Below are 14,952 nucleotides of genomic sequence, written 5' to 3'. Positions count from 1 at the left end.
TGTTAGTTCCAACAAATCCATGTGGTCATAAAGTGGTCTATATACTTTCCCTCTTTTCTACCTCTTAAAAAAGACCAAATAGAATGACTGATAGGCACTTTCACCACATCCTTTATATTAGAAGAAAAAATCTTACTTTATTAGCAAATGCCATATTTTGGATATGAAGGGCCATTTTCATTGAAAGCCCCATTTTTCTGTGGTCCAGAGTTCGTAAAACACCTCCTGCAGGTATTTTTAGTATCTGTCATCCCAAAGCCCTTTGTAAGTTACTGTGACTACAGAGATGGATCACTTGGTGCCCGTTCTGGGACAGAACACAGCAGCTATTCAGCAACGGCTCAGCAATGTATCGCAAAGATTTAGGTGAAGAACTGAAAAACGGTATCTTTGGTTGAAGCTAAAAAGAATTGTATTAATCTGTCCTGGATTTTTGCCAAGCTTCCAAGCCAGGAACACAGTCTTTTGAGTAAACCTTTATGGGTTATAAACTGGAATTTTTTTGACATTTTCTCTCACGGGTGCACTGTCTTTGATCTCTGAACAAAATGCTTCAGTACTATACTGTGGTACCAAGTCTTAATTCACTTGGGCCCCAAACTTCTGTAGTTCCTGAGAAGAACTTCTAAAGCCTTTATATAGTGTTTGCTATAAAATTGATATTCTAACCCCAGAGGTGGCCTGAGTGTCAGTTCTTTTCAATGACACCATTATCTCATAAGGCATGTGGCAGATCCTAACATGTTCTCAACTATCCCTGTCCTTCTCCACAGACCAATGTGTGGTCTACAAGTTGTAGACCAGAGATACAATGACTTTAATTATAGAGACCTGTACAAACATGAACTCAATTACTTTGGTGTTACAAATGAAATACAGGATTTTAAGTGCTAGTCCATTTTCTAACATTGCTCAAAGTTACATCTCCTAAGAAGACTCCCTCTTGCCCCTAGAAAGAGCTTCCTTTCTTCCTCCAGGACCGCTCTATAGTCTTCAGCATTTTTTATTATTATAATTTTTATCCCCTCTAGAGAATGTGCTTCTTGCTAGTGGTGGCTTTTTCAGCTTTGGTCTTGGGCTTGTTCATGCACTTGGTCTTAAGGACACAGTCCCTCGTCTCATGCTCCTCTGTGTAACTAACTCCAGGTTCAGAGTCACCTTGCTTTACTCACTTGGCATCCTCCAAGTCTTCAGTTCTCTGGATGGCATCATACTTCATTCTCCACTGCAGCATTCAGCATTGCCTTTGGAGAGAGCCCGGAGCAGCTCAGTCTTGGCCTCCTGGTCTTCATATTACTCTCACAGAAGGTCACATTCACGCTTGGATGACTGCAGGTACTGGGCTAGGGCACTTTGTGCCTATATGGGACACAATACACATTGCAAAAAGACACCACCACCATTAACAACAAAAGGCTTGGAGGTGACATCATTTTGTTAGGTAAGGTTAATAACAACCTGCCACAAGTCCAAACTGAGCCTGAACCTGATAAGATAATATCAGAAAGAGAATATGAGACAATAAGAGGAAAACTAGAGTATCTGATTGCGGCTGTTAAAACAGGCGAGAGAGTTCTATTTAGGGAAATGCCAGCCTGACTATGTGGGCTTCACCAATAGACAGGCCTGGAGTTCTGGAAACAGTGGATGATGCAGAGGTAGCAAGGAGAACATTCACCATCATTTAGGCAATAAGATTGATATTTAGCAATATATAAGATTCGGGTCTTGTTTGGACTAGAAGGAACCACTGAGATTTAATCTAGCCTTTTCATTCCATTGATTAGGAAAACAACATCTTTTATTTCACAGGTAAATCTCTGACAACATATCTCATCACTTTAAAACAGGGATAGGGAACCTTTTTTCTGCCAAGGGCTCTATGGATATTTATAACATCATTCGCAGGCCTCACAAAATTATCAACTTAAATACTAGCCTGCTATATTTGGTCAAACATTTAATTAACTCTCTGCTAATGCCTTGGCAGGGCCAGACTAAATGATTTCACAGGCCTTATATGGCCCACGGGCCAGACGTTCCCCACCCCTACAAACTACACTTGAACTTTCTATGGTGAGGAAAATATTCTATATGTACACTGTCCAATTGAACTTTTTATAGTGAGGACAATATTCTTTATGTATACTCTCCTATGTGGTATCTACTAGCCACATGTAGCTGCTGAACACTTAAAATGTCCCAAGTACAATGTTGGTCAATACTGAATTTTAATTTTTATTAAATTTTATTAACATCAATTTAAATTTAGATAGCCAACTGTAGTGTAGTAGTGGCTACAGTCTTTATTGGACAGCAAAGCTAGGTTTAATACATCTTTCTGCCACTTACATGGTGACCTGGTTAACCTAGAAGCAAGGTTCCCAGGAGATAACCTTGTCTAATGGGAAGAACAGGGGGTCTCTGCCAGTCCTCGTGTGTCCTTTATGCAAATTAGAAAAGTGTATTCTGGAGCAGATGCAGCTGAGAGCACAAGGCTTGGTTAATGGCAGCCTCAGCCAGACACCTTTGGATGGTGAATAGGAGCAACAATACATGGTGACCCTGAGAAGGATGCAGGCTTGGAACTTCATAAACTTGGCTTCAAATTGGTACCCTTCCTCTTATTTAATATATACAGGGTGTCCCCCAAAATGTACACACACTTATTATACATTATTAATTCTAATAGGTTAAATCTGAAACGAAAGAAACATCATTGAGCTACCAGCTATTAAACTGTGTACACAGTTTTTGGGAAACACCCTGTATAGATTGAGCACCTGTTCCAGGCATTAGCATTTCAAAAGTAAATGAGACAAGGACAAAGTCTTTGCCCTAAGGAGCCAAAAAGGAGTTAGAGGATACACAAAGAAAACATGTAAACAAATTAATAAATAATATAGCTAGCAGCATAAGACAATAAAACAGACTGACACAATCTAGAATATTTAGTAGCTCCTTCTAAGCATCTCCAAAGACCTTGGAGAAGGGCCTTCAAGCAGTGGGAACAGCCGCTACCAAAGTCCTGGGGCAGGAATGATGGCGACTGTTGAAAAGGCAGAGAGAAGCCAGGGTGGCTGGAGGGGAGTAAATGAGGGAAGCAGATGTATGAGGTAAGATCGCAGAAGGAGGCTGGAGCCAGAGCAAGGGGGCCTGGTAGGCCAATTGGAAGGTACTGGGAAGGCAGCCAGACGATGTTCTAAAATATAAATCAAGTCATTTCATTATCGGCCTAAATTCCTTCACAGTCTACTACTAGCTGTGTGATCTTGGGCACGTTATTTGTCATTTCAGAGTTTGGTTTCTTCATGTATGAAGATATAATTCTACGTGACTTAAAGGAGAGAAGCATCTAGCATAATGTCTAATGTACAAACTATGGTAGTAATTTTTAAAATTATATATAATACAGAAAATAAGCTACAGGGTGCAGGGAATAAAATAAAAGATTTAAAAAAAAAAAGTCTCAAGATTCAGTAACCTTTACCCCTCAAAGTAGATCCTTTACAGTGATATTATGTACAAGTGAGTGAGGTACTTTGAGGTCTTAGTAACAAGATGCATTGAATATCAACTAAGAATTCGCTTGAAATAGCAGGGCTAAAATAACTCATTTCTCATCTCAGTCACTATGCTTTCGCCTTAAACAACCACTTTCACTGAGGTCACCTACTAGCAACATCATATATTCTCTCAGAAAGAAATCACTAATATCTATAATTTATTGACAATTTCAAAGTAATATTGAACTAAGTTAGCTCCACTTATTTTATTCTTAGTGCACTTCAAAATCAAAGATCCATAAAGAACCTGCTGACTTTCTGTGCACATTATAATGCAAAATGGAAACATACATTGCTTGCTCTAAATCTGACAAACCTGAAATGCAATTTGAATCACTGAGGAAGATCCTTCAGGGATCAGGGTCCTTCCCAGCACATATAAGGTTCCACATGTTCCCCACCCCCTAACTTCTAGGGCACTTTCCCTTTCCTTTTATATGAGAAGACTAGAGGCCCGGTGCACAAAATTCGTGCACAGGGGGTGAAGGGGGTGTCCCTCAGGCCAGTCTGCACCCTCTCCAATCTGGGACCCCTCTCATAATCCAGGACTGCTGGCTCCCAAATGCTTGCCTGCCTGCCTTCCTGATTGCTCCTAACCATTTCTGCCTGACAGCCTGATCACCCCCTAACCACTCCCCTGCCAGCCTGATTGATGCCTAACTGCTCCCCTGCCAGCGTGTTTGCCCCTAATTGCCCTCCCCTTTAGGCCTGGTCACCCCTAACTGCCCTCCCCTACAGGCCTGGTCTCCCCCAACTGCTCTCCCCTGCAGTCCTGGGTCCCACCCAATTGCCCTTCCCTGAAGGCCCGGTCACTCCCAACCTCCCTCCTCTGATGGCCTGGTCACCCCTAACTGCCCTCCCCTGCAGGCTTAATTACCCCCAACTGCCCTCACTTGCAGGCCTGGTCCCTCCCAACTGCCGTCCCCTGCTGGCCATCTTGTGCTAGCCATCTTGTGTCCACATGGGGGCAGGATCTTTGACCACATAGGGGCAGCCATCTTGTGTGTTGGAGTGATGGTCAATCTGCATATTACTCTTTTATTAGATAGGATAGAGGCCTGGTGCATGGGTGGGGGCCGGCTGGTTTGCCCTGAAGGATGTCCCAGATCAGAGTGGGGGTTCCCTTGGGGCGTGGGGCGGCCTGGGTGAAGGACCTGTGGTGGTTTGCAGGCTGGCCACGCCCCCCGGTGACCCAAGCAGAGGCCCTGGTATCTGGGATTTATGTATCTTCTACAATTGAAACTTTGTAGCCTGGAGCAGAGCCAAGCCTCCTGCTCACTCCGTGACTGGAAGCCATTTCTTTTGGGGTTAATTCACTTTCTATAATTGAAACTTTGTAGCCTGGAGCAGAGGCCTAAGCCAGCCAGGGCTGCAGAAGTTTTGCTTCCTCCATTGCCAGGGGAAACCCTTGCCTCCTGCTCTTTCCAGCTCAGTGGCTGCCACCATTTCTGTATGGATTTGTTTACCTTCTATAATTGAAACTTTGTAGCCTTGAGTGGAGGCTTAGGCCAGCAACCACAGGCAGAAAGCTTGGCTTCCTTTGTTACCGGGGAAACCCAAGCCTCCCTCCTGCTCTCTGTGGCTGTAGCCATCTTGGTTGGGTTTATTTGCATATTTGCTCCTGATTGGCTGGTGAGCGTGGCTGGTGGGCATGGCTTGTGGTGTAGCAGAGTTAGGGTCAATTTGCATATTACTCTTTTATTAGGTAGGATATACAGGCTGACTGACCAATCACACATTTTTTCTTTATACATGTGGTCAAACTATTGGTGAAGAATAATAGATGCATCACTTTGGTATCCTCTTCCAGTTGTCCTTTCAATCCTTCAATTCTCCAAATGAAGGTGCCTTTCTCCTTGGAAAGTTGATTTATCAGAGCCTCCTTTTCTTCCAGCCTCCTTAGAAATTCATCTACAGAAAGAGTTCATGGAGTAAGTTAATCATGGTCATCCTCATACTGCCTCCCCCACTTAACTTGTTAACTTTAAGGTCAACTAGGATGATTCCTACCCACATATACCTGGTATTTAGGAAGGGTTTGAGAGTCCAGTTATTAGCAAAACCATGGCAATGATCCTTTCCAGGACTCACAAGACAGCCCTAATAAAGAACTGATGTTTATCTGGAATAAAAAAAGACCCCGAATAGCCACAGCAATCCTGAGAAAGAAGAATAAAGTAGGAGGGATCTCAATACCAGATTTCAAGCTGTATTACAAAGCCACTGTTCTCAAAACAGCCTGGTACTGGCACAAGAACAGACACATAGATCAATGGAACAGAATAGAGAATCCAGATATTGACCCAAACCACTATGCTCAATTAATATTTGACAAAGGAGGCATGAACATACAATGGAATAAAGATAGTCTCTTCAATAAATGGTGTTGGAAAAATTGGACAGATACATGCAAAAAAATGAAGCTTGATCACCAACTTACGCCATACACAAAAATAAACTCAAAATGGATACAGGACTTAAACATAAGACGGGAAACCATAAAAATACTAGAGCAATCCACAGGCAGCAAAATGTCAGACATATGCCAAAAGAAATTCTTCACTGACACTGCCCCTAGGGCAATGGAAGCTAAAGAGAAAATTAACAAATGGGACTACATCAAAATAAAAAGCTTTTTCACAGCAAAAGAAACCATCAACAAAACAACAAGAAGGCCCACTGCATGGGAGAACATATTTGCAAATGGCATCACTGATAAAGGTTTAATCTCCAACATCTACAGGCAGCTTATACAACTTAATAAAAGGAAGATACATGATCCAATAAAAAAATGGGCAACAGACCTAAATAGAATCTTTTCAAAAGAAGACAGAAGGAAGGCCAAGAGACACATGAAAACATGCTCAACGTCACTAATTATCCGAGAGATGCAAATCAAAACAACAATGCGGTACCATCTCACACCTGTCAGAATGGCTATCATCAACAAATCAACAAACGACAAGTGTTGGCGAGGATGCGGAGAAAAAGGAACCATCGTGCACTGCTGGTGGGATTGCAGACTGGTGCAGCCACTGTGGAGAACAGTATGGAGTTTCCTCAAAAAACTGAAAATGGAACTCCCATTTGACCCAGTAATCCCACTCCTGGGAATATATCCGAAGAAACTAGAAACACCAATTAGAAAGGATATATGCACCCCTATGTTCATAGCAGCACAATTCACCATAGCTAAGATTTGGAAACAGCCTAGGTGCCCGTCAGCAGATGACTGGATCAGAAAAATGTGGTACATCTACACAATGGAATACTATGCTGCCATAAAAAAGAAGGAATTCTCATCATTTGCAGCAACCTGGGAGGAATTGGAGAACATTATGTTAAGTGAAATAAGTCAGTCAATGAAAGAAAAATACCACATGATCTCACTCATTTATGGATAATAAAGAACATTATAAACTTGAACAAAAAGATAGATACAGAGACAGTAAAGCATCAAACAGACTGTCAAATTACAAGGGGAAGGTTAGGGAGAGGTGGGGGAGATAAGAGATCAATCAAAGGACTTGTATGCATGCATATAAGCATAACCAATGGATGCAAAACTCTGGGGGTGGGGGCATATATGGGAGTGGGGTGTGGGGAGGGCAATGGTAAGATATGTACACATATAATACCTTAATAAAAAAATTGGAAAAAAAAAAAAGATGCACAGCAAGACCATGAAAAAAAAATAAAAAAAAAGAACTGATGTTTAGTAGTAAGTATGAGTCAATAACAGATAATATTAGCGATCACTTATTGAGAATCATCTATGCAGTAGGCACGTTATGCAAATTATCTCATTTAATTATAATAACTCCTTGATAATGTAGGTATTATATAACCCATTTTGCAAAGGGAGAAACAAGGCAGCTTACTTAAATGTAATTGAGATACATGTATAGCCAGTAATTGGTGGAGGTAGATTCAAATTGAGTTTTTAACCCTGTAGAACACATCCTTTCTTCTATGCCATGCCCCTTGTTTATTACGTGTGGCTTTATCAATTTCTGACTATATAATTTCTTAGATAATTACACTTCTTTGCCTTATTTGTAAAATAAGGATAACAATACAATATTGTTAATGAAAATCAAATGAGTGTGAATGTATTTTACAAAGTAATTGCTAAATAATTATTAGAAGTAGTCATTAGATAGTAGAGAATGTGACCATGACAGGGGGAAATTCTATTACACTCTAGTCTACACTCTCTGATTAGCTTATTTCATTAATGATAGAAATGCCTTGGTTATTAGAAATGCTACTAAAAGATGAACCAATCCTGGACAAAGGCAGCTGCTTCTATAGTGTAATTAGTGCAACAATAAAGCTCCAAATATTTGTGACCCCTATCCCTCTTACTACAAAGAGGTTCTAAAACTTTCAACATTATAAGGAAGCATCTGTGTAGGCTAAAGTAGCAACTCCCAAACCTGTTGCTCTCAGGAACACTTCGTATGCTTAAAAATTATTGAGGTCCTAAAGAGATTTTGTTTATGTGGCTTTTATATTAATAGATAGTGTATCCAAATTTAAAATATGTATTAGTTGATTTTGAAATAATAATAAAAATCTTAATGCTGTGTTTACATATAAACATAAGCAATATTTTTAGGGGAAAAAACTCTATTTTCCAAAACCAAAAAAATTAGGTGAAAATGACATTATTTTACATTTTTTTAAGTCTCTGGTTTAATAAAGTCAGCTGGAATCTCATATCTGTTCCTGAATTCAATCTATTACAAAACACAGTTTTGTTGTTGTATCTGAAGAAAATCCAACCTGGCACAGATATGTAGTTGGAACAGGGCAATGTATTTCAATAGTCTTTTCAGATAATTGTGACTATTTTCTACTACATCAAAATCCAACAAATAGAAATTTCTTAGTTGCAATATGGAGTAAAACATATCAATGATTTTTTTTACTGTTACATTAAATTCATTGGTCTATGTTCAACTTTCAGTGATTTTTTTATCACACATTATTCTGCATCAGCATGCAGTGGTGATTTGAAAAATATGTGTTCACTGAATCATGCAGATCTTCAAATGTTGACACATTTCATTACATAATGTAAAAAATCATATTTTAACATCACCTCTAGTCTCATCAGAAAAGCCTTTAAGACTTGAAAGCCATCAAGCTCGTGATGACATGTACGTTTTCCAAAACCTAATTTTTGCCTAAAAGCTCCAATTTTATTGCAACCAATATTGTCAGTTATTTCCTTGAAGTGACAGGCTCACTTTATTTTTTGAGAAATATCTGCCAAGTATCTAAGTCTGAATTAGCATAGTTTGTTTGTCAGTCATTCTTTCAAGTAAATGTGATCCTCCCTGAAAAACTGCTAGCTCAGCTCAGAACTGAATCATGTGCCACAGAAGTGCTTTATGCATCCTTCTGGTTATGTCTCACAGAATACTAAAGAGATATACACTCAGGGTCAAAATGTAATAAGACCATTAACCTCAATGCCCCCTAAAGGGGTTTTGACAATCACTTGGGGGAGGAGGGTCTGTAGACCAAACTTTGAGCATCTCTGGGTGTAAACATCATATTTAAAAGGATTCTGAAGACATGCCAATCCATCAGGGGATTGAGACCAATGTATCATGTATTACAGACTCAGGACTCATTTAACATGACTTCACTGACCACATTTACTATTGGACTCCTTTGAAAGCAGGGTATGATAAGTTGGTAGGGTAGAGCATGAGAAAAATACTTTGATGGTAGTCGCAAAAAAATCTAGAGCATAGACCCAATGAGGAGAGAGGAGATTTGGATAGGCATATACAGTACTTATAATTTAATTTGCACAGAACCCAAAAGGCAAAGATATGAACTAAAGGAAGAAAAAGGCCCTGCATCCTAAGTAGAATTATCATCTCAGACCCACCTTCATTTCACTTACCTGCCAATTTTCTTATCAAAAATGGTGAGTAAAAAGTTAATGGCAATAATTAGGAGAAAATAGGCAATGCCTATCAAAGTAAATTTTACACACCAGTTTCAGAGCCAGATGCTTAGGATTCTCCAGCCTTGTCTCTGGACTGTGGAGTCTACACACAGACTACATCATAAATGGCACAACTGGGGGTTTTGTAGCAAGGCCGTGTCGTGCACCCTGTCACCAGCACAGGAAGAGTCCTATTCAGTGTCCTTGCTGGAACCAAAAACACTTTTATCTTCTGGATTTCCAGATTAGCAGTTGTGCCAGTTCATTTCAATTTAGCTTTGACTGTAGATTTAGAGGTATCCACCGGGAGAGGATGCAATACAGTCTAAATGGTCTTCATTCACTTTCTAAAGTAAGTGCCTCTGGGCATCAAGAACATAATGTTTATTTTCATTGACCTAGAAATTCTATCTCTGGGAATATATTACTAAAAATAATTCTAATTACAGACAAACATCTAGCCACATGCTGTGCATGGCAGAGAAACAAGTCAAGTTACAGGGCAAGGTTAAGTAAACTTAACCTCTACTTGATGGATTAAAAGAAACCATTATAAGTGACTCAGATACAAAAAAAGCTTATGATAAATTGAAAAAGAAAAACCCCAAAGAGATTGTGTGAATATAAAAGGGCCACATACTAAACCTGACAAGCTCAGGGCAAGCCTGCATGGTAGGCCTAACAAACTCAGAGACTGACAGTAACCATAGAGGATGGTCTAAACATAAAAATTCCTAACCAAAAGTGGGTCAAGGTGGTTAGTCATGTAGCTTCCTTGACAAAGATCACTATTTACTGTAAATGAGCAGGTCTATTGTCTTTTTGCATCTAAGATAACGCAGATCCATTTCCCTGACTCCTCAAGACACAAACACAAAAGTACCAGACCACAGAACCCATCACTGCTATTTTGTTGCCTGCATATCATCTCTGAGTGCTGTAAATGTTAACTATCCTGTACCCACCAATGTAAAAGAAGTATGTGTCTCTATTTTTCTTTTTATATAACCCTCCCTTTGCTTTCTCCTGCCCCTTTCATCTATCATCAGTGGATTTCATATAACACTCCTTACATCTCCTCCTTTTATTCTAATGTATAAAATAAACTGCAAAACTGCCATTCTCTGGAGCATTTTCTCAATCTGTTGAGACTTTGCTTCCTGGCAATTATCATCAGTTTGGCTCAAGTAAATTCATAAAATCATCTACAGGTTTGGACATTTAGTCGACAATTGCTACAATTAAAAGATTGGAAAAAATGAAAAAATAAAAATCACACACACACACACACACACACACACACACACACACACACACACACACCCTCTATCAATAACGGTTGATTGTAGAGAATAAAGCACGGGACATTTTTCTACTTTTAATTTATCAAATGTTCGTGGGGCACCAACAAGAAGCAGGCATTGCTCTAGATGACTGGCACACATCAGTGAACAAAACAAAGACCCCCAACCCCCATGAAGCTTCTGGCAGATGGAGACAGACAAATAATCATATTTATTATATCCAATATGTAGCCTGTTTTAAGGTATTAAATACTATGAAAAAGAAGTACCTGGAGAAAGCAGGTTGTATGTGCTCAAATGTCACCTTCCCAAAAAGGCATATCCGAACTTTCCCTGGATAGCTGATTAACCCTCATCTTCAAGTCTTGCAGAATGAATAGGGGGTTCTAGACAGAGGAAATAGATAGGGCATCTAGGGTGGGAATGTACCTGGTGTGTTCAAAGCAACAACAAAGAGGTCAATTTGGCCAAGGCAGAATGAGAGCAGGAATAGTAGTAGGGAGGTCAGAGAGATAATGAGGCCCAATGATATGGTCCTTGTAAGTGTACAGACTATGGATTTTACTCAATATATATATAGGCAAGGGTTCATTATTAAAAATGAGAAAAAAAAGAGGCCTATTTCAATGAGGTAGACCTTATAAAATATGTCTTGTAGGTGAACAGCCCCTACCATCTTTTGATTTTGAGCGCTTCAGCCAATTGCATATTGCTTTTCCCTTTCATGGAAGAGAGCTAGGCAGGACCTCCCAAAGTGGCACAGAGTTATTCCTTCTCAGACAAGAGCATGTCTGTACACAAGGGTATATCAGATGCCTCATTCTTCCCCTAGAATCTTAAAATGCCCACTCAGGCTCAGTAGTTGGTACATCATCTCAGCTGGTCCCCCACCAATCTGCTAGGATTGCGGTTCAACCATGAGTGAAGCAGTGTGTATACTTACTGTTCTCACTCCATAGCCTTGTCTTCTGGGCTGTCAGATTATTTGCCAGCTGAGTCACTTCATCTAGTTTTACATTTGTTTCATTCAAGCACTCTTTACACATACTATAGAGCTTCTCAGCATTAACCTACAAGTTGAGAAAGAAGGGTTGGACATGGCTCATAAAATCCATGCTGAATTAGCTGTATGAGAAGGGACGGGAACAGAAGGGGAGGTTCCTGGGACGCTTGTGCTCTCTTCTGCCCTGAAGACAACAGCCAGCATTGGGAAACTATGTCTTCTAATTTAAGCAAGCACAATAAAATTAGGGTCTGGGCCACTAAGAGACCTGAACTTCTCAGAGTATATGGGTCAATAGAGAAATTCAACTCTCTGGATATTGGAACCTCTTCAGAATTCTTTGTCCTTTTGGAAGGGAACATGTCAAATACCGATGAAGTACAGAATCACTTCCTGAAATGATATTATATATTTAACAATCTTCCTTTCCCAGTAGAATATAAGTTCCATGAGAATAAAAATTCTATTTGATCACAAATATACCTCCAGTGCCTAGAATGGTGCTAAGCACATACTAGGAGCTCACAAAATAAGGGGTAGGTATAGAAGGAGGGGAGGCAAAGGGATGAGGGGATGAAGGAAGAAGGAAGGATTGCCAAAGAGCTGACCAAGCAGGAAGGGAGAAAGTAAATAGATCTAAGCAGCAATCTATATTTTTAAAAAATATTTTTTATTGATTTCAGAGAGTAAGAGAGAGGGAGGGAAACATCAATGATGAAAGAGAATCATTAATCAGCTGCCTCCTGCATGCCCCTACTGGGGATTGAGCCTCCAACCCTGGGCATGTACCCTGACTGGGAATTGAACCATGACCTCCTGGTATCTGCACCCTCCTGATCATGAAGTCTGCAGGCTCAAGATAACCCTATTGGGTTAATACTTCAATCCCAAATTGCAACTTCTGAGAACTGTTTTTTCAGAAGAGGAAAGGATATGCCGTTTGGCCTTTGCACTTCTGCTTATTTAGGTAACCAATCTAATCACTGGATTCTTGCCACACTCTGAAAACTAATGCTAATGACTGTGAAACCAACAATTCACAAGACCAAGAGCTGCCAAATATAAGATGTAAGTATCCTCTTTACTTAGCTTTAATTTGTATTCTTATTATTAACACTAGGGGCCCAGTGCACAAATTCGTGCACCTTGAAAGGAACTGTGGGCTGCAAGGCTGTGGTGCGCACAGGGGCAGGTCTCGGCCCATCCTCTGTGCCCCCAGCCAGTCCCTCCCACTGTGAACCCCGGTCCCCTGTCTGCTGGCAGCCCCGCTCCCACGCGCTGATGGTGCCGGCCCTGCTCACACCCGCTGATGGCGCAGAGTGATTGGGGCTGGCGCCAGCAGCAGGTACTGGGACCAGTGCTATCAGTGGGTGTGAGCGGTGGCTGCTGCCCTGATCGCCCCTCAGGATCAGGGGGAGGTGGAGAAACCCTCAGGGGCTATCAGGGCTGGCAGCCACTGCTCACACCTGCTGATGGCACCGAGTGATCAGGACCAGTGCCGGGCGCCAGCAGCAGGTGTGAGCAGCAGCTCTGGAGCTGGCAGCAGGTGCAAGCTCCGGGCAGGACCGCAGCACGTGGGAGCAAAGAATTTTCAGTAACCACCAGAGGCTCGCCCCAATGACAGTGACTGGCGCCCCGCCTTAGTCTAGCACCCCTGCTCACCTCTCCACCATCACGCTGTGGCCGACACCCACCATGTTCCATGCTCTGCCGCCTGCTGCCGACACCCACCATGTTCTACGCATGCCCCCTGGTGTTCAGCACAAGTCATAGCGACCGGTTGTTTAGTTGTTTGGTTGTTCCGCCATTCAGTCTATTTGCATATTAGGGTTTTATATATATATAGATAGTCAAACATGGTAAAATTACATTGGTGGTGCTACTGACCCATAGTTCTATGGATTTTACAAAGCTGTTTTTGTGTTTTGCTCTTTACACATATTAAATGTCAACCCATACCACTTCCTCATGAGACTTTTGTCTCTAAAAGAAAGAATGCTATGGAAATGTCAGAATAGGAAGACAAAGAAGGGATCACCTATAGGCATTTGGGAAAATGGTGAACCTGGTGGTAAACCTAATAGTCTCAATGTTAACCTAATATTTATGATAGAGCAATGGCCAAGGATCAGGAGCATATAAAAGATGATACCAGGTTTGGTCCTCTGGTAAACCTTTGCATTAGCACATATCCTGGAGATCTCAACTGGGGTGTACACTATGTTGAAGATTGTTCTTTTAAGTTCGTACTAGTGACTATTCTAAACTTCCTATGAAAGACTACTAGATTATATCTTCTTATATCCCCAAACCCAAATACATTGCTTGACACAAAATAGGCACTTCATAAATGTCTGAGACACTCAAATTATTGCAGACTTTAATGAGAGGCTGGCCATCATTACCACTAAAGTTTACTTAGAGGTCATAGTCAAGCTCTCCTTATAAACTCCAACATCCTAATTTTTTTTAACTTGGTTAGAATCTTATTCACAGATTAGTAAGCAAGTGAAGAGCCAAATCAAGTATATGCCCATTAGGAAGCTAACAAGGAAAGTCATATAGTTCTAGTTCACATATGTCCCAGAGCACATCCAGGCTTGTTGAGGGTTGTGAAACCACACCTGGCAGGTATTTCATGGCAGCTTCTCACACAATGCCAGCAGCATCACACAGTTTAGAGCACTGACTGATGTTAAATGCCAGGCTCACTCTCCGATGCTATCAGAAGGAAGCGATGCTAGTGACAAATGTGAGTGTTTGGATGGTCTGGAATTTGTAATTATGTTTTGAATGTTGAATATGTTTGTTCTCATTTATGAAACTTGGCACACTCATTGTTTTCCTCACGTTACTCAGGAGTTCAGGTTGAATGAGAAACGTGTTAAAGAGGCTGAATACCTTTTGCCCAAATTCACACAGCTAATAAGTGTTGGAATTAGGATTTAAACTGATAACTGCCTGTGCTGATGCAAAAAAAGAAAAATATCAAATACTAGATTCCTAAGATATGACTTAGTAATAACAAAAACAATTGATGTCCTAATTGGCTCAAATTGTCAAGAATCCTGGGTCCCAGAGGAAACTGGATACAAATATGATGACTGTTAA

The 14,952-nt window shown here is 40.8% G+C and overlaps 1 protein-coding gene across 1 annotated transcript in view; it reads right to left on the bottom strand.

Annotated features, from left to right (window-relative positions):
- The window catches only part of MYH15 (myosin heavy chain 15), a gene marked incomplete at both ends in the record, with an annotated part of 153,789 nt that overhangs the window by 38,608 nt on the left and 100,229 nt on the right, over window positions 1-14,952 (bottom strand). The window contains 4 exon segments of the mRNA XM_079766318.1: window positions 1,173-1,236; window positions 1,239-1,281; window positions 5,359-5,477; window positions 11,782-11,908. Coding sequence (XP_079622444.1) covers window positions 1,173-1,236; window positions 1,239-1,281; window positions 5,359-5,477; window positions 11,782-11,908 — 353 coding nt within the window.

The sequence above is a fragment of the Cnephaeus nilssonii genome, assembly GCF_951640355.1.
Source record: "Cnephaeus nilssonii genome assembly, chromosome: 3".
In the NCBI taxonomy this organism is placed as follows: domain Eukaryota; kingdom Metazoa; phylum Chordata; class Mammalia; order Chiroptera; family Vespertilionidae; genus Cnephaeus; species Cnephaeus nilssonii.
The sequence above is the reverse complement of the archived record's forward strand: the minus strand, read 5'-3'. Positions and strand labels throughout refer to the sequence as shown.